This window comes from Paroedura picta, chromosome 7 (genome assembly GCF_049243985.1).
Source record: "Paroedura picta isolate Pp20150507F chromosome 7, Ppicta_v3.0, whole genome shotgun sequence".
Classification (NCBI taxonomy): domain Eukaryota; kingdom Metazoa; phylum Chordata; class Lepidosauria; order Squamata; family Gekkonidae; genus Paroedura; species Paroedura picta.
The window spans coordinates 13096710-13120112 of record NC_135375.1 but is presented as its reverse complement, the minus strand read 5'-3'; the positions used below and the strand labels follow the sequence as shown (position 1 = coordinate 13120112).

The 23403-nt window shown below is 46.9% G+C and overlaps 1 protein-coding gene across 4 annotated transcripts in view; it reads left to right on the top strand.

Moving 5' to 3' along the window:
* Positions 1–23403, top strand: part of DYM (dymeclin) — a 231024-nt gene that overhangs the window by 187116 nt on the left and 20505 nt on the right. For all 4 annotated transcript variants that reach the window (XM_077346761.1, XM_077346758.1, XM_077346762.1 and 1 more), the window contains one exon: positions 4673–4786. In XM_077346761.1, coding sequence (XP_077202876.1) covers positions 4673–4786 — 114 coding nt within the window. The remainder of the gene's footprint in view (positions 1–4672; positions 4787–23403) is intronic.

Sequence of the window (23403 nt, the reverse complement as noted above, 5' to 3'; positions counted from 1 at the left end):
TCTGGACTTGACTCTGTAAATCACGATTTATTAACAGGGTTCTGGCAAATCTCTTTCAGCGAGAACCCTGATGACGTTTGACAAACTGATTTCATAGACTTTTTTTTTTTTTTGCTTAGCTTTTGTTTAAAGAAAGCCAGAAAAGCCATTCAGCAATCTTTTCATAATTATGATTATTTCCAGTGCATTCTGGAAAATGCCAGCACTTACTGGTAAATGAGAGTCATTTGGTGGAAGGCTGTAAGTTTTTTCTGATGCTGAAAAAGGAGCCCGATGATAAGATTTTTCATCGCCTGTCCGTGTCTCTGGTTCTTGCCTTTGGCAGGAAGAAAGCGCCTCTTGGCCAGTACCCAAATGAGATGCGCTTGTATATACGTACATGATTTGCATAATATGCGAATTACCTTGCCCAGATTGGCAGCATTTGACAACTCTGGTATTGTACAGATCGAAAACATCTGGGCCTGTTGCTAACAAGAGGATAGTTATGATTTCTGTTTCCACTTACTGCTGCAAATCGTTCCAGATCTAAATGGACTCCCAGCACAGGGAATGCGACCAGCTTTCTCTTCCTGGGGATTGCTAACATCCTGTATGTTACCAAGAGCTGGTTATTTATGACATTGGTAGAGCTGGGGATTTTCCTGTAGCGTTAATGATTCTGGGAAGTAACTGGGAAAGTATCTCAGAAATGACGGGGGATCCAAATAATTAATTGAAGGATGGCTAAAGCCATTTGCCGCAGTTGCCAGAAGTAACAGCTCTGTAGGTGACATTGTGGAGAAGGGAAATTATTTTTATCTAATATTTGTGGAAGAAGATTTAATGGGCCATGCTAGATGCAATCTTCTAAGGGGGTGGCATCTGCTGTCCTGGGCCATGGCTCAGTGGTAGAGCCTCTGCTTGGCATTCAGAAAGTCCCAGGTTCAGTTCTCCGCATCTCCAGTTAGGACCTGGACATGAGACGCTGGAGAGCTGCTTCCGGTCTGAGTAGGCAATACTGATGGCTGAATTCAGTATAAGGCAGATGAGCAACGATATTGTTGCGATCAGAGTGATTTTCCTTTGGATGCGGAGCCTTTTAAAGCATGGCACACCTCTGTGTGTCCAGCCAAAAAGCTCTGTAACATGGTGAAACAGGAAGAAGGGTTGGGGGCTTTGATCAAAGCAACCTTTCTCAACTTTCTGTACTATTGAGAATCCCCTGAAACCTTCTTCAGGCTTCAAAAAAACCCAGAAGTGGTGCAATCATGCAGAATATGGTTGGGAAGCACAGCTGTGGACACATCCACCTGGGACCCTCCCCTTCCGCTCTCCTCCAGGCCCATCTGGGGCCATTTTGAAAGGAGGGGAAGGCTGACATGACCATATATGGTCACGTCAACTGATAAATGTTTAACAAGTTTTAAAACCATATTAAAAATGAATTGACTCCCACCCATTCTGGAAACCCTTCCAGAGTCATCAAGAAACCCCAGGGTTTCACGGAACCCTGGTTGAGAAATCCTGGATCAAGAAATGTTCTGGAGTCTATTTCTAGCAGCCTTGCTGTCAAGAAATGTTCTGGAGTGTACTAGTCACTACTGGTGACTTGCCAGTAAAGCAATAACACTGGTTGCGTGGTAGGATTCCTTCATAACTTCCAAAAACATAAACAAGAAGATGTAGAATTCTCATAATTAGAGGTGCCGTTCCTTTTGACCACCATGCCTATTCCAGGTCACAAATAAGCTCAGTTTACAATACTAACGGAGATTAAACAGTACTGGAGATTTCTAAAGGGTAGCCGTGTTGGTCTGAAGTAGCACAATAAAATCAGAGTCCAGTAGCACCTTTAAGACCAACAAAGATTTATTCAGGGCGTGAGCTTTCGAGTGCAAGGTCTGATGAAGAGTGCTTGCACTCGAAAGCTCACGCCCTGAATAGTACTGGAGATTGTAAAGGTAGGGCGCTTTGACCATACAGTTGGTTTGTAAACTCCTTGGGTACAGTCCCCAGCATGGTGCCCACCAGCACCTTTCCTGACCTGCCATATGATTTTAGAAAATGGGTAGGACCAGGTGGCAGTCCTGCCCAGGAAGTCTTCTGATCCATCATTAGACTTTTGGGTGGCTGTGAAGATTTTTAAATGCATTGCTTTGGCATCAGCTGCTGCCACAATACTAGGATCTTCACTGTGTGACAGAACATAACCTGCAGTGGCCATTTTGCATCAGGGTCCGCCTTCTCCAGCAGCCATTTTGTGGCAGGGTCCACTTCCTGCAGCTAGCCATTTTCCGGCTGAGTCCTCCACAGGGTGCCTGAATTCCAGTTACCTGCAAGCTCAAAAAAAAAAAAAAAAATTAGGGACCTCTAAGGCTAATGGAGATAATATCAAGCACAGTTGTCCCAGTCCCCCCCATTAAGAACAACACATGAAAGCAAATCCCCAGAATAAAATTTTGTTGGTGTAAAAGGTAACCCAGATTCAAACTTTATTCAACACAGCTACCACACCTAGTTTTGTCCTAAGAAAGTTTGAGTTGGTAAGGTTAGCTTGATGGGGTTTTAAGTGGGGGAGGGGAATGTGTTTAGGAGTCATTGGTATGGTAGGTAGTTATCAGAATCGAATCAAATCAGCACGCTATAGCTGTCCTTTTGCTGAGGCTCCCTTCCTCCTTCGGATTTCACTTGCTTTGCACTTCAAGCATATCCTGAAAAGATTTATTTGCAAGCCTGACAAATCTCCCTGCTCTAAAAGAGGGCCATCAAGGCCTGTACTTGCTTGCAGTCTCATTTGAATCCCAGAGCCATCAAGCCATCAGCTCCCTTTTGTCTTCCTAATAGCTGCAAGAGTTGTAAGGGCCTAATTAGGCTGAACGTCTCCAGTTGGGTGTCTAGCCCTGGGAAGTACAAAGGCATCTCTAGCACCTTAGTGCAAGGCAGTCAACAACTTCCCCTTCCTTTAGGCAGATTATCCAAGGTGATCACCTGCAAAGCCTTCCAAGGCCTCAGGGCCCTTTGCCCACAGGGCCTCCTCTCCCTCTGAGCTGAGCTGCTAGAGTTACTGGCTTGACTGAGCAAAACCTCCGGAAGGTGCCAGGCCTTGTCATCTGCTGCCTGCTTGACTGAAATTTTCTTTTTAAAAAAATCATATTTGTAATCTGCCCAATAAAATCAGAGTCCAGTAGCACCTTTAAGACCAACAAAGATTTATTCAGAGAGTGAGCTTTCGAGTGCAAGCACTCTTCGTCAAACTATGATCTTCTTACATGACAGGGAATATATAGCAAAAAGCCTTGAGTCTTAGTGAGCAAAGCAGAGTATAAATGTATAAAACTATAAACGCTTCCAGAACGCCAGCGTTGCTGCTCTTTATAGATAGGCTGCCCTGATTTCTCAAGACTGTATGCATGATTCAGTGCATCCCGCTGAGAAAGGTGGACCATAAATAGCATAAAAGAAATAAATGAATTACCGTAGCCTTGTGAGGGAAGTGGATGTTTCCCAACATACAGGGCATTGAGGGTGAGACCATGAGAGCTTGCCCGAGGCAGGTTAGTGGCTATGGTGAGGGTTGAATGGGAGAGAGTGGGATGTCTTGGTCTGGGACTCCTCTTCCTAGCAGCTATGCTACACCGTGACCAATAAACGTACATCTTCAGGGCATGATCATATGGCATATGAATAAAGCTAGAATTGGCCCCAATGGTTAATTGGTTTGTGTATTGTTTTAACATAGCATTAAACGTGGCATTCGGTTTGCGTAAATTTTAAAACATCGCTAGCTTTGCATGGATCGGGGTTCCCCAGGGTGGGCACCGTGGTACCTGCTGACCCTTTCTCTGAAGCCTGCCAAGTGTTTTTAGGAAGTTGGTGGGATTAAGAAGGGCTTTTACCCAGCAAAGCTTCTGGACCACCAGCTCCTCTGGAGGGCCATCAACAGGGCATAGAGGAGGGGTGGCCAAACTGTGGCTTTCCAGATGTCCATGGGCTACAATTCCCATGAGCCCCTGCCAGCATGCTGGCATGCTCTCCAGATGTCATAGAATCATAGAATCATAGAATCATAGAGTTGGAAGGGGCCATACAGGCCATCTAGTCCAACCACCTGCTCAACGCAGGATCAGCCCTAAGCATCCTAAAGCAAGCATCCTAAAGTCCATGTCCATGGACTACAATTTCCGTGAGCCACTGCCAGCATGCTGGCATGCTCTCTAGATGTCCATGCACTATAATTCCCATGAGCCCCAGCCAGCAACAGTTTGGCCACCCTGGCATAGAGGCTGTGACCTTCCCCTGATGTTGCCTCCCGGCTTTGGGATCTAGAGGCTGAGTGCCTCTGAATATTGGGGTTTCCCCTCAGTCACCCTGGTTAGTAGCAACTGACAAACCTAGCCTCCATGAATCTATCAAATCCCCTTTTAAAGCTGTTTCTTCCTACATCGTGACATCCTCTGGCAGCACCTTCCACATTGTGCTCACTCTCTGTAAAATATTCTGGTTGACTATTGGAGATATATGGCAGCCACCAGGTGTTCCCGCAGGCTCAAAAGGGTTGGGGTCCCCAGCGTAAATCGCCGCCTTGGTCCAATTCGGCGGCTTTCAAGGGTTTGCAGACGCCATGTGTCTGACCAGCATTCTGACGCTGCATCCTTGACCCCTGGTTGTCCTCGTTTATGTCTCTCCTCAGGTGATCAGCTTCTTCAGCTCACGGATTGAGCAAGCCGGGGCCGAGTTGTCAGTGGAGCGCGTTCTGGAAATCATCAAGCAGGGAGCAGTTGCCCTTCCCAGAGACAGGCTCAGAGTAAGTCCTGTTGTTCCAAAAAAGGGCAACTTGTCCTTTAAAGGGCGGGGGGGTGTCATTGCATATATACTATACACTTCCACATATATGTATATCCATGACTCAGCTTGGACGCCAGAATCCCCTGAGTGTTCTCAGACCGTTTCCGCACCTGGGATATCGTTCAGATTTGCAGCTTTTGAGTTTTTTGTCCGTTTCTGCACTGAAATTCTCCTCTTTGGGCGCAGACTCTAATTGCCTCCTCATTTGCAGCAAAGGAATCCTCAGAAAACAAGTTTTCATTTTTTTAAGTGGGGACTAATCGAGTCTAATTCGGGACTGCCAAATACAGAAATGCGTGCAATCGGGTTTTTTCCCCTGAGCCTGCCATTTTGAGTTGCTTGGGAATATCCCTTTCCTTGTCTCCATCTCCTAATTTGGAAACGGTCTCTGTGCTGCATTGCAGAAAGATCAGGTACACCTGCACGCCAGGTATGCCTGCCCAGCCTCCGAAGGCCACTGGGCATCTATACAAGGTTGTCACATTTACCAGTTGAATCCAACTTGCACGGGCTTGGCATTCCACAGTTCCCATCCGCCACATTGATTTTGCCCTTCAGGACTGCCACACGCTGGAGTATATCTGCAGGGGTAAATCAAACGTTCTATCCGCTCATGAATGTTTGGTGGCCCGACAGGTATGGTGAATGGTCGTGGGAAGGGAGACGTATCATACAAACTGTGCCACTGTAAGAAACATTGACAGTTTCTCCCGGCTGAACATGGAATGTGGTCAGCCTTAACTACATCTGCCTTAAGTGTGGCTAAAGTAGAATCAGGTGAAGGGAGAAGAGCATCATGCACAGTTTTGGTGGTCTGGCCTGTTTTACATTGCACTGATCCTATATATTAGCTTTCCATTGCTTTGGGCTGGTAGAACTTTGCATGTTGGGAAATTTCTGGAGATTTGGGGGCGGAGCCTGGGAAAGGTGGTTTTGGCACTATAATGCTGAAGAATCTGCCCTTCAGAGCAGCCATTTTCTCCAGTGGAACCGATCTCTGTTGTCTGGAGGATGGTTGTCATTCCAGAGGGCTCCAGGCCCTACCTGGAGGTTCAATGCAAAGAAGCTGCACTGTTGATTTCCCAGCGTTATAGATAAGCCAAAAACAAAATCAAAAGGCCAAAATAATGGGTCTCTCATCCACTCTTATTAGGCATATTAAGTATATTAACCATTCAACTTCTTGGCAATCAGAACGGGGGCCCAGGTACATTTCTCCCATCGTCTGATTCTTCCTCAATGATTGCCACTCCAAAATCTACAAATAAATAGTTTCATCATAATTAACAAAATATCCTAATGTGTACAAAGTAATACAAACCAAACTAGATCCATTTGCCAACATACCTATGTTCCATTTAGCAGTTATAAATCAAATAAGACGTATCTCTTGGCTGATTACCAAGAAGTTGAATGATTAATATACTTAATATGCCTAATAAGAGTGGATGAGAGACTCGTTATTTTGGCCTTTTGATTTCGTTTTTGGCTTACTTACCTGGAGGTTGGCAGCCCTAACTTTTGCACATGGAACTGGTGCATTTGCACTTAGTATACTTGAGCTTATGACAGCTCTGCCTTCCTGTTCCACACCTCTCAGAATAAGCCTCAAATTGAGAAGCCAAGTGGGTGGGAAACCCATTTCCCGGAAGGGAATGCCTTTTTAATAATGGTGGTCTTCGATGAGTTGTTTGCTCATTTAACCTTCTTGGGAACAGTTCCAAGACCAGACGCCCAGCAGGAACTTAGAACACTGATCACTGGCCAACGTCTGGAAGGTTAGGTGGGGGGCCAGCATCAGTACGTTCATTTCCTTGCGTGGACATGCAGAGACCACGTCAAACACCAGCCCCATGACTGCGCAACATGGTGTCGGAATCAGCTCTGAGTCCTTCTGCACGTTGGAAAACCAGGCAGTTCACGGAAGCAAAAGCCCTTATTGACGTGGTGAAGCATCCTTCTCAGGGACACACTGTGAATTCAGATAAGGAGGACTCGCTGCTGTTTTGATAATTGAGAAGAGTGTTTATATTGTGCATGTAACCAAAGGCATCTGCCAGACGTTCTTCGTTTGTTTTCCCAGTGAACATAAGTGGCCTATCGCTAAGAGCCCAATCCCCCAGGCTATAGAGCGGAAAATTAGATACGAGACTCCTGGGTGAACGTGGGTTTTGATCTAGCGAAATGTGCTGCGTGCAGTCTGAGAGGACGGGCTTGGAGGGATTGCACCAAAATGACCCTCCAGTCAAGATAGGCCTAGGCGTGTCTGACAGACAATTGCTCGAGAACTGGAAACTCCCTGAGCATCATTACCTGACTGCTATTCGAGATAAGCCCGAGACAGCTGTTGCTTTAAAGTGGCCCTAAGACTGCTGCTTCAAGTCGGGCAGGGAAAGTCCAAACTGGGGAATTAGCCTTCTTAGCAGATTCCAGCAGAAGCTCGGAGATAAAAGTGGCAGGCGCTGAAATAGCCAGCTCTTGGATTTCTCCCTTCACCCTTGCGGGAGGAGATAAAGGAAGCTCATGTGCTCAGGCTGGAAGCCGCAGCCCTGACAGACAGAGCCGTCTCCCTCCCAGACAAGAGCCTGCACGGCAGGCTCCCCGTTTTATTGCAAAAGAAGATTATTAAGAGCAATTTAAAGATCAGAGCGATAAGTGAAAATTGGCTTCAGTGTCTCTTTCTCTCCCCCCCCCCCTCCCTCCCTCCAGTGTTCACAGTCTTTTTCTTCCTTTGGGTGAAATTATCTGTAGTCTGAGGATTAAGAGCCTCTAAGACCAGTGTCTGGAGTCTGGGAGTTATCGCAGGTTTTTCAGGGAAGTTAGCCAGAAAGATAGCTGCCGTATTTTATTTTATTTTTAAAAAAAATTTTTTTTTTTGCATGAAGTGGGAAAACCTGTTCTGAACGCCAGACGCTATTAACTGAAAGTTGACATTTGAGTTCATAGAATGAGCAGCGTTTAAGAGATCACATTTAAACGCTTTTGAAAGAAACTTCCCGCTGGTTAAGCCATTGGAAGAGAAAACATTTATTTTACAAATGGCTTTCCTCTGTTGAGTTTCCCCTTTAGATTTCACAGTGGGCCACTTGCTTTTTTACCCTTTCCTTTTCTCCTTTTGTGCGTCTCCTGCATGCTCCCCCGTGTTTTCACATGCTGTCCTTTGCCGGCAGGGTGTGAAGCATCTAGCAGTTACTGAAACTTGTTCCACTTAGCAGAATGCTCAGGATTGTTATTAAAATGCGTAAAGTTGGGGGGGGGGGTGGAGGTGAAAGCATTATTTGCCCATTCCTTTGCATGTCTCTTGAACATAAGAACCAACTCTCCTTCTTCAGTAATATCAGGGCTCTCTCAGCCTCCCCTGTTTTGGGGTGCCTGTTTTGGGGAGAGGAAGGCAATTGTAAGCTGCTTTGAGACTCCTTCTGGGGGAGACTAGCAGCATGTAAGAACCAAATCGTCTTCAGTAATCTCAGGGCTCTCTCAGCCTCCTCACCCTCACAGGGTGTCTGTTGTGGGGAGAGGAAAGGGAAGGCAATTGTAAGCCGTCTTGAGACTCCTTTGGGTAGGGAAAAGCGGCATATAAGAACCAAATCTGCTTCTTCAGTAACCTCAGGGCTCTCTCAGCCTCACCTCCCTCACAGGGTGTCTGTTATGAGGAGAGGAAAGGGAAGGGGATTGTAAGCCACTGTGAGACTCCATGAGGCAGTGAAAAGCAGGATATAAAAACAGTCTTTTCTTCTTCATCTCCGAAATAAGTGGATCTGGGCCTGGACACGAGCTGGAAGGGAGACCATCTTCTGCATAGCAGGCCCTAGAAACTCTTGTTGGAAAGTGTAGCATATGATCGTACCCTTTTTCAGGTTGCGGCCCATTGCCAAAGGGTGGGGGGAGAGGGCGACCCGGGGCTCCACACACAGCAGTTCCGTGCATGCACGAGGCTGCCGCGCATGTGTGTTTGCGCTCCTGGTGGGGGGCGCAATCATGCATGCGTGGCAGCTCTGCCCATATGCGCATGCACAAACTGCCGTGCATGTTCGTTTGCGTCCCTGCGGCAGGTCCGCACATGTGTGTTTGCACCTCACTTCCCTCCCCCCCCCCCCCCCCGCAGCAAGAAGCTTGTCGGGCTGCAAGGTAATCAGCCGATTTGCTCGTGGCCTGGCAAGCTTCTCACTTCGGAGGGGTGGGGAGAGGGTTGGGGACCACTGCACTAGTACATCTCTGGCAAGGACCTGGAAGGCCCAGGTTAGCCCAATGTCATCCGATCTCAGAAGCTAAGCAGGGTTGACCCTGGTTGTTGGATGGGAGACTGCAGAGGAACTCCAGGGTTGCTGTGCAGAGGCAGGCAGTGGCAGGCCCCTCTGAATGTCTCTGTGCTTTGGAAATCATACTGGGGGGCCGCACTTTCCCCCGCCGGTTCCTCTCCTTTATTTGGGTCGGCTTCTATATCCTGAATCTCAGACAAGCTAAAAGAGAAAGAGATCCCTGCTGGCATTGGGAAAGCGCCACTCTTGGAGTTTGGAAAATTCACCTGTGGGCAATCGTGTCTGCCAAACAGGAATCTACGGGGCCAAACTAGCTGTTATCAGCACCTTACCCTCTTGGCACAGTTCCCTCCTAGTGACGTTAATAGAAGCCACTAGACAATTTGGGCTGTGTGAATCTGTCGCTACTGTCTTCTTGAGAGAAATTAAAAGCAATTTGACTCTTATTATAACAGGAATTGATGGGGTGTAGATTCAGAAACCAGAATTGGGGGTGGGGGACACAGTCGGCCTTTCCATGCTTGCCTGGTCTCCACCGCCACCCTGCCCACAGCTCTTCCCTGTTCTTTCTGCGTTGAGCAGTGGGTTGGACTAGGTAGCCTGGATGGCCCCTTCCCACTCTATGGTTCTTTCCTCCCTAGTGTTGACTCCTTCCCATTCATTCCTCATTGTGCATCACGTATATATGAGGCGGGATATTGCCATCAGAAAAGAAGTGAAGCTGTAGCACTTAGACGCAGGAGTGTGTTTGCTTCCTTAATTGGTTTTGCAGGCAGAATAGAGGTCACAGTCCAAGCAGGCATGGACGTAAGCATTATCACCCAGCACCATAGAAGTTGTGCACTTCCCTGTAACTTCCGTGCATGGTTCTGTTGCCTCTGATAAGCAATGTGCTAGGAGGGGGTGGGCTAGCCCAAGAGCCACTCAAATGCAAAGTTTATATTTGTTTCTGGGTTTATACAGTAGAACACATGTGATATCTATAGGATCATAGCTAGAGTTCTGGTTTTATTTCTAACCTGGGCCTGTTCTGCACACAATAGATAATGCACTTTCAGTGCACTTTAGAAGTAGATTTTCCTGTTCTGCACAGGAAAATCCAGCTGCCAAAGCACATTGAAAGTGCATTCTCCTATGTATGCGGAAAAGGCCCTGAAGTGGGGGTTCTAGAGCTTAGTGGTAGAGTACATGTTGTTCAGTGGAGAAAGGTTCCCATTTCAGTCCCTGTTGTTTTCCGTTTAAAAATTTGGCACCCTGGAAAGCTGCTGCCAGTCTGAGTAGACAATACAATGCTGCCTGGATGGAGAATGTCTGACTCAGCTGGTAGCTTCACATTTTCATATCTGTTTATTTGGTGGTACAGGGGTACACTAAGTTTCTCATGATATATTGACGAATTAAAAAAAACAACTTATTTTGGCAAGTTGTTACAGCACATTCATGCCCCCCAGACACCCCCCCCCAAAGGACACGATTGTTTTTTGACTTGTTGAAATGTTAAAATGCCACCGACCTATCCACGAAAAGTGCTTTCTCCCGAAAACCTCTGAGAAGAATTTGGAAGCTTGCCGTTTGTTCCAAGCATTGGTTTATTTTGGTCTTCGAAAGAGGAGGCCTTTTTTCCACGCGAGGTCCCAGTTACACGAAACGCGTGCTGTCGGTTAAAGGAGGGCTTGGTGTAACCACCCATGGAGTGTATCATAGCATCCGCAGGCCTCTGTGTGAACTCTCCCAAAGAGAGCTCGTTCGTGTCGTAACTGAAAACCGTTTTGGAAGGAATTGAAATCGAGGATGTACACTCCATCTCTCCCCAGGTATCGTCTGCCTCTGAAGAAAAAAGAAGTCGTACGGTGCAGGTTTCAATAAATAACAGCACAGACTTCTTCGGGAGAGAAGGGGAATCCCTAGTCAGATTCCCGGAAATTCATTTTGAAATAAGACCGAACATGAGAATCCAAACCCTGGAGGTTTGCTTTTATATCGCAGCTGTCAATCAGCCGTTCTGACTCTTAAATAAGCACTTGGGCCTTACCTGCCTTTTGCTTCAAGGCCCGAAGGTGGGATTCATTTTTATGGGAAGGGAGAAGTCGGGGGTTGGGGGACTCTCTCGGCAGGGAAAGGAAGGGGACTTAGCAACAATGCTGACCCAAGCAAGAAAGAAACAGCAATTTTATATTAACCTGTCATTCTGGCATTAAAGCTATAAAACCTCCTAATGCTTTTCTGGCACCCCCCAGCTCCCCCACTGGAATATAGGAATATAAACACCACTTCACCATCAAATGTGCATTAGCAAGTCTCTCTTGAATTTCTGCCATTGAAGCTCCTGGCCATGGAAGATCAGGGCGGTTCCCTCCCCCTTTTTACTGTAAGCAAGCCACAGAGCTCTCTGACAGGGATATAATTACCAGACATTCCAACTTGTTAGGAGCCTTCCATAAAATTTTCTTAGAATCATAGAATCATAGAGTTGGAAGGGAATTCATGGGTCATCTGGTCCAACCCCCTGCACTGTGCAGGACACTCACATCCCAATCGCTCATCCACTGTAACCTGCCACCCCCTTGAACCTTCACAGAATCAGCCTCTCCGTCAGAGGGCTCTGCAGCCTCTGTGTAAAAATCTCCAATGATGGAGAACCCACCACCTCCCGAGGAAGCCTGTTCCACTGAGAAACCACTCTGACTGTCAGGAACTTCTTCCTGATGTTTAGATGGAATTTCTTTTGAATTAATTTCATCCCATTGGTTCTGGTCCATCCCTCCAGGGCAAGAGAGAACAACTGTGCTCCATCCTCCATATGGCACCATTTTAAATACTTGAAAATGGTTATCAGAACCCCTCTCAGTTGTCTCTTCTCCAGGCTAAACAAACCAAGCTCCCCCAACCTTTCTTCATATGTCTTGGTCTCCAAACCCCTCACCATCTTTGTTGCCCTCCTCTGGACACGCTCCAGTTTGTCAACATTCCTCTTCAACTGGGGTGCCCAAAACTGAACACAAGACTCCAAGTGAGGCCCAACCAGAGCAGAGTCCCGACCCACCCCCACCCACCCACTTGTTTTCATCCATGTTCCTGTCCTAGGTCCAAGAACGCATGGAGTTATTCCATGGCCCCGGGTAATGTTGATCACCACTTTTTGGGTCAGAAAGGAATTTTCCTCCAGGCCAGATTGGCCCAGGGATCCTGGGGGGGGGGGGGGTGTCAGTCAGTCAGTCAGATCTTTATTACGGGCTTCCTGTAGGTATAGAGCAGGGACCACTGGTGTAGTGGATGGCGGAAGGCTAATTACCTGCATCATACAGTGGGTTTAAAGGTTCTGTGATGATTATAGAATCATAGAGTTGGAAGGGGCCATACAGGCCATCTAGTCCAACCCCCTGCTCAACGCAGGATCAGCCCAAAGCATCCTAAAGCATCCAAGAAAAGTGTGCATCCAACCTTTGCTTGAAGACTGCCAGTGAGGGGGAGCTCACCACCTCCTTAGGCAGCCTATTCCACTGCTGAACTACTCTGACTGTGAAAATTGTTTTCCTGATATCTAGCCTATATCGTTGTACTTGAAGTTTAAACCCATTACTGCGTGTCCTCTCCTCTGCAGCCAGCAGAAACAGCATCCTGCCCTCCTCCAAGTGACAACCTTTCAAATACTTAAAGAGGGCTATCATGTCCCCTCTCAACCTCCTTTTCTCCAGGCTGAACATTCCCAAGTCCCTCAACCTATCTTCATAGGGCTTGGTCCCTTGGCCCCAGATCATCCTCGTCGCTCTCCTCTGTACTATGATGGTTGACAGGAAGCAAGGGCTTGGTTTTTAAGGAAGGGTTCTCTCTCTCTTGAGAAGAAAGACCTGCATGGCTAGAACCCTTTTAGCAGGGTGTCAATAAAGGAGGAGGAAGACACTGCATGATAGAGTCCAGAGGAATAACTGTGTTAATCTGTTACAGCAAAAAAACTAAAATGTCTCTTGTAGACGTACAAATTTGCAAATTCAAGGGGTAGGCCGAGAAGGGTTTTGGGTTTTGTCACAGCTGATGAAATGAGCCTTGGTCTGTCCTACAAGGTTTGGAGTTTTGAACTGATGTGGTTTTAGGTGGTGTGTCTTTTTTCCCCTTATAAGCCAGTAGACGCAAAACCTCTCTCACGCCCTCCTGTGAAAATGCCGCAAATCAGCCGAAGACTAGGCCAGTAATAAAGCCGACAAACCAGTGGACAACGCTCAGCTCCTTTTGTGTAATGAAAGGCTGAAGTTGTAGAATTCATTTGTTTTCCTTTTATCTTTTCCCCTGCAAGGGTTATCAGACTTTAAAAAAATCCTTCTTTTAAAAAATACGAGTGGAGCTCTGCTTTTAGAAAAGCTCATGTTTCTGTAAAAGTAGGTGGGGACTTTGAAACGTCTTATATCAAGGCCCAGTCCCAACTTGTTACATGTTGAGGAATTCCCATTTAACTGTCCACATTGTTGTTGTTGTTGTTGTTGTTGTTATACGTTGATTTATTGCTCGCCATTCCCAATGGCTCATGGCGGGTTACATCGGTCCGAATAAAATCCCATTAAAACCCCATTAAAACCTCAGACATAAAAACCTCTCAATTCAGTGATCATAGTATAAAAGAAAAATGAGAAGCACAGCAGAAATAAGTACAAAAACCTAGCCCCTCGCCCAAAACTAACTCATAAGGGAAGTGGTGTGCAGTGCGTCTCTTTTGAAGATGAGGACGTGGGACTGTTTTTCTTTCAAGTGGACTCGCGTGGAAAGTGCCTTAAAGCTAAGCTGACTTATGGTTTGACCCCAGCAGGGGTGGCCAAACTATCTTCATGGGAATTATAGTCCTCAGACAGCTGTAGAGACATACTTGGCCTCCCCTGCTGTAGGATTTTTTGCTTTAGGATGCTTTGGGCTGATCCTGCGTTGAGCAGGGGGTTGGACTAGATGGCCTGTATGGCCCCTTCCAACTCTATGATTCTATGATTTCCAAGGGAAGAGATGGTTATAGTTTTACCATAGCCTGCCTTTGCAGTAGCAAACCTAGACTTTTTCGGTGGTCTCCCATCCGAGAGCTAACCAGAGCTTAGCTTCTGAGATCTGCCAAAATCAGGCTACTCTGGACTATCCAAGTCAGGACTTGGCATAGTTAGGAGGGAGAAAAATTCAAGAATGTTCAGAAAATTTCAGGCTTTTCCTTGCATAACTTCCAAGACCAGACGAGAGCAGGCTAGCCAGGCCAGGGCCGAATAGTCAAGTTACAAGTTACTTCAAACTGACGGCTGGTCAAAACGCGAACCTATTTTTCCCCCTTACACCAGAGTTGGCCAAACTGTGGCTCTCCAGATGTTCATGGACTACAGTTCCCAGGATCCCCTGCCAATTGGCCATGCTTCCCACTTTGATATTTATTTCCAAATCCTTCTCCCCTCATTTCACATAGCTGCTTATCAGGGCTTATTTTGACGAGGCGTGGCTAATGAAAACAGGCCAAAGTGCTGTTGTGCGCAGCCCCCCGTTTCCAGGGCAGTGGCTAACGGCAGCGGCCCACAGGCGGAGGTGTCTCGAAAGGGCCGTCCCATGCGCTTGAAGTGCTATCGCATCGTTCTTCAGCAAGAGCTCTAAATGGAGTCTGGCAGTTCCTGTGTTTTGCACGCTGCTCTTTGGCTCGGCCGCGATAAGGAACAGACAGTCTGGCTCCTTCGAGGAGCCTTTCAGTAATGTCTGAGGCCTCCGCAGTTCCGAAACTCTCTGGCTGACTTTTCCCCAGCGGACCGTTCATTTATCAGGAAATGAAATTGGTTGCAGGGTTTCGCGTGTTGCCAAACCTCACTGACGAAATCTGGTTCGCTCTCTCGATTCAGAAATGGCAAGAGTTCATTAGTCGGCTGATTTGCTCCAAGTTTTCTTTCTGACGCAGTCTTGAAAGAAAGAAAGAAAGAAAGAAAGAAAGAAAGAAAGAAAGAAAGAAAGAAAGAAAGAAAGAAAGAAAGAAAGAAAGAAAGAAAGAAAGAAAGAAAGAAAGGAGGGAGGGAGGGAGGGAGGAAGGGAAGGGAAGGGAAGGGAAGGGAAGGGAAGGGAAGGGAAGGGAAGGGAAGGGAAGGGAAGGGAAGGGAAGGGAAGGGAAGGGAAGGGAAGGGAAGGGAAGGAAAGGAAAGGAAAGGAAAGGAAAGGAAAGGAAAGGAAAGGAAAGGAAAGGAAAGGAAAGGAAAGGAAAGGAAAGGAAAGGAAAGGAAAGGAAAGGAAAGGAAAGGAAAGGAAAAGTCGTGTCGAGAACCTGGCCCAGTGCAAAAGCGGCAGCTCGTGGGAATCGTTTTGTTGGTCCTGTGTTTGCGGACCTCCTTCGAAGCTTAGCCGGTTTCGACTGGGAACAGTCAGCTGACCAACTTAAACATCTCTCTCTCTTTGTTTTTCTTTTGTTTTTCTTTTTTTCTTTCTTTTTCCTTGTTCTTTCTTTTTTCTTTCCCCTGTAGAGGAAGGTTATGAGGAGGAGCAGGCTGGTTTAGAAATGGACTAGACACAGTATTCTAAAATAGGCGATCTTGCATACATGCTCTTGGCCTGGGCTGGATCCTGCTTGTTTGAAGGCAACGATCCAGTACCAAAGTAAGAGGAAATGGAGTTGACCACTTCCTTAGGAGGTGGTGGGTTCTCCATCTTTGGAAATTTTTAAACAGAGGCTGGACCGCCATCTGACGGAGAGGCTGATTCTGTGAAGGTTCAAGGGGGTGGCAGGTTACAGTGGATGAGCGATAGGGTTGTGAGTGTCCTGCATAGTGCAGGGGGTTGGACTAGATGACCCAGGAGGTCCCTTCGAACTCTATGATTCTATGACCTTCTGCATAGATAAGCCTTCTTGTGGCTATGGTTACCTTTGGAATTCTGACACAAGGCCATGAGCACAGCTACAGAATGGCTGCCACAGGAGGCAGGGAGTGTGCTCATGCAAAACTCTTATAGTAACTCTCCAACAGTTAAGCTAGTGGGCCCACTGAAGAAGACTATGGCTGCACCTTTACTCATGCCGATCTTTCAAATATCGAGGGTTATATCCACTCCAGGATACCATGGGGGAAAGGTAGGGTCACTCCGGATCAATCAGGCACGTTGCAGAGGGAAAATTTAAATCGCCCAAAATCAAAATGGAAATCCCATTCAGAGTAGATGGCAGGGACTGAATTGACTTGGGATTGGTCAATCCGATTCAGCCTATGTTGAGTTTTCCCTAATGGCCTCATGACGAGATCTCGAATCCCAGATTGTTGGCAGCCCTGCGCCAGTTCTTTCCACCGCTTGTCAGGAATGGCTCAGCAGCGGCACAGCAAGGACCCAGCAGGTTGAACTTTGCCTACACGCCGCAGCCTTTCTCCCAAAGGTCACCCGATTGTGCCGAGAGTTACAGAGCCCTGCGATTGATTTGGGGCCAACCGGCGCCCTTCCTCCTTGTCCAGACCCTGCGGGGATAAAACCCACTTAAAACAACGGATGCTTGGAGGGGGTTCGGTCTTCCCAGCTAACAGCTAGCCACGCTGCTGAGCATTCCCTAGAAATTGTCTGTTTCCAGAGCTCTCCCAGCGGTTGAGAATGAATTCCCCAGCGCTATAAGCATGGCCTCTTCCCTTTATTTGCAATCGCAACAGCATTCCTAGAGATGAGGCTTTTTCTTAGAAAGCACATGCAGGTCACCATGCCTCCCTTCCCACCCCACCTTTATCCCTTAACTTTCTCCAGCCAGCCGTTTCCTTCCTATGACCAGTGAGATAATTGTTGCTAAACAGCAGCTCTGGCTTTTCTTTTGAGCGTTGCATAATGCCTGTGCATTTTGGCATTCATTGCGCATCCAGAGCTGTTTATGACCCTTCACCCGACACCCTTGTAAGGCAGCTTCATGAACGTTGTTAATCTTAATTATTATTGTTGTGGTTATCTATATATCATGGTTGTCTATATATATACCGCATTTGCCGGCGTATAAGACTACTGGACGTATAAGACGACCCCCCAACTTTTCCACTCAAAATATAGAGTTTGTTTCATTACATTACAGTACTATGGGCAGCTCTGTCTATCCCAACTGAAGTGCACCCGGCGTATAGGACGACCCCACTGCTTGGAGGCATGTTTTTCAGGGGGGGAAAGTAGTCATATACGCCAGCAAATACTGTATTTTGGCCACCTCGTGAGAAGGAAGGACTCCCTGGAGAAGAGCCTAATGCTTGGAGCGATCGAGGGCAAAAGAAGAAGGGGACGACAGAGAATGAGGTGGCTGGATGGAGTCCCTGAAGCAGTCGGTGCAAATTTAAATGGACTCCGGGGAATGGGAGAGGACAGGAAGGCCTGGAGGATCATTGTCATGGGGTCGCAATGGGTCGGACACCCATTATAAATATATTATGGAAAACCTACGTTCCTTGTATTGTTTCTACATTCTGTGCAGACCGCCCTGAGCCTCGGGAGGGCGATAAACAAACAAATAAATACAGTTTGGGTTTCAGAGATAGTGGTTTTATAGTGGAGAGCGCCGGTTGAAGCAGTGATGTGGCGAAGGAGGGAACGCATGGCTGAGCATAAGGTTTTGAATCCAGTTTGATCTAGCCCCCACGTATTCATTCATTTGGAACGTCATTCCAGGTCTTCTTTTGTATTTTCCAAATGGATAAAATTAAGATTCCATTACGTACATAAACACATTTAAAGGATCTGGTGAGCCCAGCATACCTGCCCAAATAGCAGGCTGCATCTTTGTACGAGTCCCTGTTCTGACTTGGCTGTCTTCCAGGGAACCTCAGTTGGAGTGAGTAATCAGGGCTGAGGTGTAGTTCTGCACTAGGTGTAGCTCCATGGACTGATTTGTGCCAAGGCAGAGATGCAGCTGCATTGCCGTTTTTTCCTCCCAAGAGGTTACTTGCTGTATCTCTGCATGATTTGTTATTCTGCAATTGCCCCCTTTTCAATCAGTATTTACTCAACTTCAAAACTAGTTTTCTTCCCCACAAATAGACTGCCCTCCCCCCCCCAAATATATTGTCTTAAATTTTCATTCAGATTAGATTTATGTTCACCAATCTTTTCAAAAGTGTATAACATTTTTTAAGGGAGCGTCTTACATCCTGGGGCCATCTTCCTTCCAAGTAAACGCATTGTGCGTTTTTTCCAGAGACAAGTACTTACTATTCCACTGTGCAAATATATCTTTTAAGGTGTAAAAACCGAGTGCAATTTAAATTTTAAGCCATATTTTTAAAACAGCATGTCTTTGCTGTCAGAAGCTGGTACGACGCAGGTGGAAATGGGGCAGCAGGAAGCTTGTGTCCCTCCCCCAGCCCCCCTGCCAATCAATCTGGCATAGATTGGCTGAGAATTTTTTTTTCAGGAAAGCAAAAAAGAAAAAGTATTTGGAAAATGCCTGATCCCATTTTTCAGTCTTGCATAGAAGTCATCCGTCTGGCTTTTCAAAAAAGCATGAGGAAAACGCAGTGATTTGGGGGCAAATAGATTTAGGACCCACAAATTATTTAAAAAACAAGAAAACAAAATAGTTCAACCCTCTTGCAATTTAAGAATTCTTGGTTTTCTGGCCCTGGTTCTTATTAGATGTGTCGTTTTGATCGTGCATTGATTTGGAGGCAATGACGGGGGGTTGGGGGGGAGCTGTAACCATGCCACTGTAAATTGCAGGCAGAGTTAAAGTGAAACGTAGAAAATAGAAGTGGTTTCAAGGGTATTGAATTCCATTCAGACCCAGGACGTGGTTCTCAGTTTTAAAAATTGTTAGAGGTAGCTACAGGCGGCATTAGGTTTTGTGCAGATGGTAAATTGAGTCCATGGGTTTTGTAGAAAATGCCCTCCTTTTGTAGACTTGTCCTCTCACTGCCTGATCATTCAAACCATATTTCTTTTCAAGGGCAATTCAGACCTTTAAAAATGGTACAAGAATCAGAATGTTCTGGTGGCATGGCAACACACGGCAAGTACGGTCAGCGTGGCCAGAGCTGGTGAAGCCGGAACTGAGATACTTAGATGCTCCTGCATGCAAGAGGGACTGATTTCCATCAGGGCTGGAAGGGGTGAAGCAGCGCTTAGCTCTTGTGGCCCTTTCTTACATGCCCAGAGTGATGCCGATAGCCACTTCCAGGTCAGGGAGGGATTTTCCTCCAGGCCAGACACACAACAGACTTCACAGTTCATAGAAACCTGTGTCCTGCCACTGGCAAAGAGGTTCATGGAGGCCTCATGAGGGCTGCAAAACACTTTCATGCTGTCTTTCTGCCAGATCAGAGTCCCCAAATCAGCGGCATAGAAAACATTTAAAACAATTAAAAAGAGCATTAAAATTATGGGGGGAATTCAATAAGCAAGCAACACTCAAATTGGGGTGGGGGTCCGATCACTATTATTAGGGGCTTGGCTAATGAAACCCTTGTTTTCATCACCGGCTGGCGGAAGACACCCATAGAGTGAAACAGATGAATCGTTCTGGAGAGGGAATTTCAAAGTTCTGGTGCCACAACTGACAAAGGCCTTTCTTGGGCTGAACCCATAAAGTTGCCTTCAGACCCTTGGTCCATCAGTCAGTGTTGCTTACTCAGGCTGGCAGCCGCTCTCCAGGGTCTCAGCTGAAGGTCTTTCACGTCACTTGCTGGCTGGTCCTTTTTAACTGAAGATGCGGGGGATTGAACCTGGGACCTTCTGCATGCCAAGCAGCTGCTCTGCCCCTGAGCCACAACCCCTCCCCTTACAGGTTGTTGCTTTTCTAGCCTCGAATGATGTGAGTAACCAAAGATGACCAAAGTGAGGGGTTAGGTTAGAGCCTGCTTGGTGTGTGGTTAGGAGTGCGGACTTCTAATCTGGGAAACTGGGTTTGATTCCTTGCTCCTCCTCCACTTACAGCCAGCTGGGTGACCTTGGGATAGTCATGGCACTGATAAAGCTGTTCTGACCGAGCAGTGATATTAGGGCTCTCTCAGCCTCACTTACCTCACCGGGTGTCTGTTGTGGGAAGAGGAAAGGGAAGGCGACTGTAATTCGCTTTGAGCCTCCTTCGGGTAGAGAAAAGCAGCATCTAAGAACCAACTCTTCTCCTTCTTGAGTAATATCAGGGCTCTCTCAGCCTCACCCACCTCACAGGGTGTCTGTTGTGGGGAGAGGAAGGGAAGGTGACTGTAAGCCGCTTTGAGCATCCTTCGGGTAGGGAAAAGCGGCATATAAGAACCAACTCTTCTTCTTCTTCTTCTTCTTCTTCTTCTTCTTCTTCTTCTTCTTCTTCTTCTTCTTCTTCTTCTTCTTCTTCTTCTTCAAGGAATCAATTAAAAATATTTTAGTTGATTTAAAAGGTGATTTAAAACACTAGTTTGTGTTTGTTTGTTTGTTTGTTTGTTTGCTTGTTTGTTTGTTTACCGCCCTCCCTCGTGGCTCAGGGCAGTTTACATAGAACATAGGGATACTGTAAATACAATTTAATACAATTAAATACAACAATCGTGATTTCATAACCGTTCCAATAACGGTTTCACATCACAATTTCAACATTAATTCTGATAACGTTGACCTCAATAGAAGTTAACAGAAGTTCTTACCCTGCCCCCCCCCAAAGGAAGGGGGTGGGAAGCATTTCCCCTTCTAACACACAGGCAAACGCTCCATCTAAAATGATACCTCCGGTGATATGTCTGAGATTCATCTAAAAACCCAGAAATCATGCTCTTTCCCTTCATAACTCTTCTTTCTTCATTTACAGACACGATAGATGGGTTGATTAACCAATTCTCTTTGCGTGGGTAGCCCAGCAAAGAGCAATTTGATTAGGTGGCAGTCCTGCTAAGGTTCCCTTTGGATGAGTATTCGGCACATGCAATCCTTTGAAGAGCTAAGCTCTATAGATTGGACGAGGTAAAACTAAACAGAATCCCAAGTTCTCAAGCGGTCTAGTAAAACCATAAATCAAGTATTCTGCAGGGGGTTGGGCTAGATGACGTTGGGGATCCCTTCCAAATCTGTGATTCGATGCTGGCAGGGGCTCATGAGAATCGTAGTCCATGGACTTCTGGAGGGCCGCAGTTTGACTACCCCTGGTTTATGGCCTGCTGAGCTGATAGAAATGAGCATCAGTATGGAGTGATTAGCATGGTGCACGCTCTGGGCAGACTGATGTTACCAACTCTATGGTGGTGCGTTGCCTAGACCTCTGCCCTTGGACCGAGGCCTTCTGAGGCTCCTTGCAAGATACAAATCAAGATGGTGGCTCAGAACATGCCGGAACACACAGAATGTGCTTGTCAGGAAGAAGCCCGTATTCTGCAGCCTTGTATCCAGAAGGCGTTCCAGATTGCAGGTTGTAACAATGCAGGATTCTGGTTTCCAAGGCCAATGCATGGAAGAGTGGTAGGCTGGTCACCAGATGGAAAGCATCCTTAGACACATCTGATACTAGAATAAAAATCACACACACACACACACACAAACACACACACCATGCACAACAAACTTGCAAACCCAAATAACTAGGGGAAGATGAGCTTTACCAACTGTCCATGCTTGAATCCTCTTTTGTAATAGCCTAGCTAGATCTGATATAAAACAGTGTGGAGGAACCAAACATTTCCTGCACGTATGAAACAGCTGGATGCCGAACGTAACCAGAAGTAGCCTGGCGTCCTCCAGGTTCACTGAACTCTTGAGCCCTTCCTTGAATTATCCTTTGAGATTTCCGTCGCCTGTTTGCTGGTTATACCGCTACCCTCCTTTCTCAACTGGCATACTTTGTAAATAGATTCCCAACGAACCAGGCCTCCCCCGTGAAGCGAACTGACCACACCAAGGTTATCATGCTCTTCTTGGAGGTTATCATGCTCTTTCTTATCATGCTCTTTCTTGGATGCTTTAGGATGCTTAGGGCTGATCCTGCGTTGAGCAGGGGGTTGGACTAGATGGCCTGTATGGCCCCTTCCAACTCTATGATTCTATGAGGTTGAGAGGGGACATGATAGCCCTCTTTAAGTATTTGAAAGGTTGTCACTTGGAGGAGGGCAGGATGCTGTTTCTGTTGGCTGCAGAGGAAAGGACACGCAGTAATGGGTTTAACTACAAGTACAACGATATAGGCTAGATATCAGGAAAGGTTTTTTTCACAGTCAGAGTAGTTCAGCAGCGGAATAGGCTGCCTAAGGAGTTGGTGAGCTCCCCCTCACTGGCAGTCTTCAAGCAAAGGTTGGATACACACTTTTCTTGGATGCTTTAGGATGCTTAGGGCTGATCCTGCGTTGAGCAGGGGGTTGGACTAGATGGCCTTCCAACTCTATGATTCTATGATTCTATGGCCTGTGTGGCCCCTTCCAACTCTATGATTCTATGATTCTATGATTCTATGGCCTGTATGGCCCCTTCCAACTCTATGATTCTATGATTCTATGGCCTGTGTGGCCCCTTCCAACTCTATGATTCTATGATTCCCACAGCTAGGAATGGAGAGGGCTTCACATGCCATAGCTCATCATTCCTTCAGTCTTGCTGGCATTCGGTTTCGTTCGGGCTTGCCCACACCGAGGCCGTCTTCGTGGCCAGACGCTGAGTCATCGCAGACACTGCGGGACCCGGGTCACGCAGAAACCGAATGGAAAGCTCTTTGCCACTAGGAGGCTGGGTAGCCGCTTTCTCCAGCCATCCCCATTTTGCCGTCCAGCAGCTTCCCCTGCACACTGGGGCAGGGGAAGCAAATCGGAAGCGTGCGCAATACTAGGGGGTGAGCAGTCCCAGATACAACCCAAAGTTCTGCATCGCTCACCCCTCGGAGGTTGTTTCCCTCTTGGGAAGAGAGCTTGGTTTGTGTCATTCATAGCTTGGTTGGGAGACTGGTGCTAGTGGTTGCCTCACAAGGCTGTTGTGAAGAAAACCCCCACACTCACACAGCTTGTTTAGAGAGCCAGTTTGGTGTAGTGGTTAGGAGTGCGGACTTCTGATCTGGCATGCCGGGTTTAATTCTGCGCTCCCCCACATGCAGCCAGCTGGGTGACCTTGGGCTAGTCACAGCACTGATAAAACTGTTCTGACCGAGCAGTGATATCAGGGCTCTCTCAGCCTCACCCACCTCACAGGGTGTCTGTTGTGGGGAGAGGAAAGGGAAGGCGACTGTAAGCCGCTTTGAGACTCCTTCAGGTAGAGAAAAACAGCACATAAGAACCAACTCTTCTTCTTATATTCCTCTGAGCTCCTTGAAATAAGGGCTGGCTACTGATAGGCAGTAAGCCGTCGATATTGTACTCTTTTATTTTTAAATTCAATGTATAGCCCACCACTCCCAAGCAGGCTCGAGGCGGGTAACAATAGCTGGCCCACG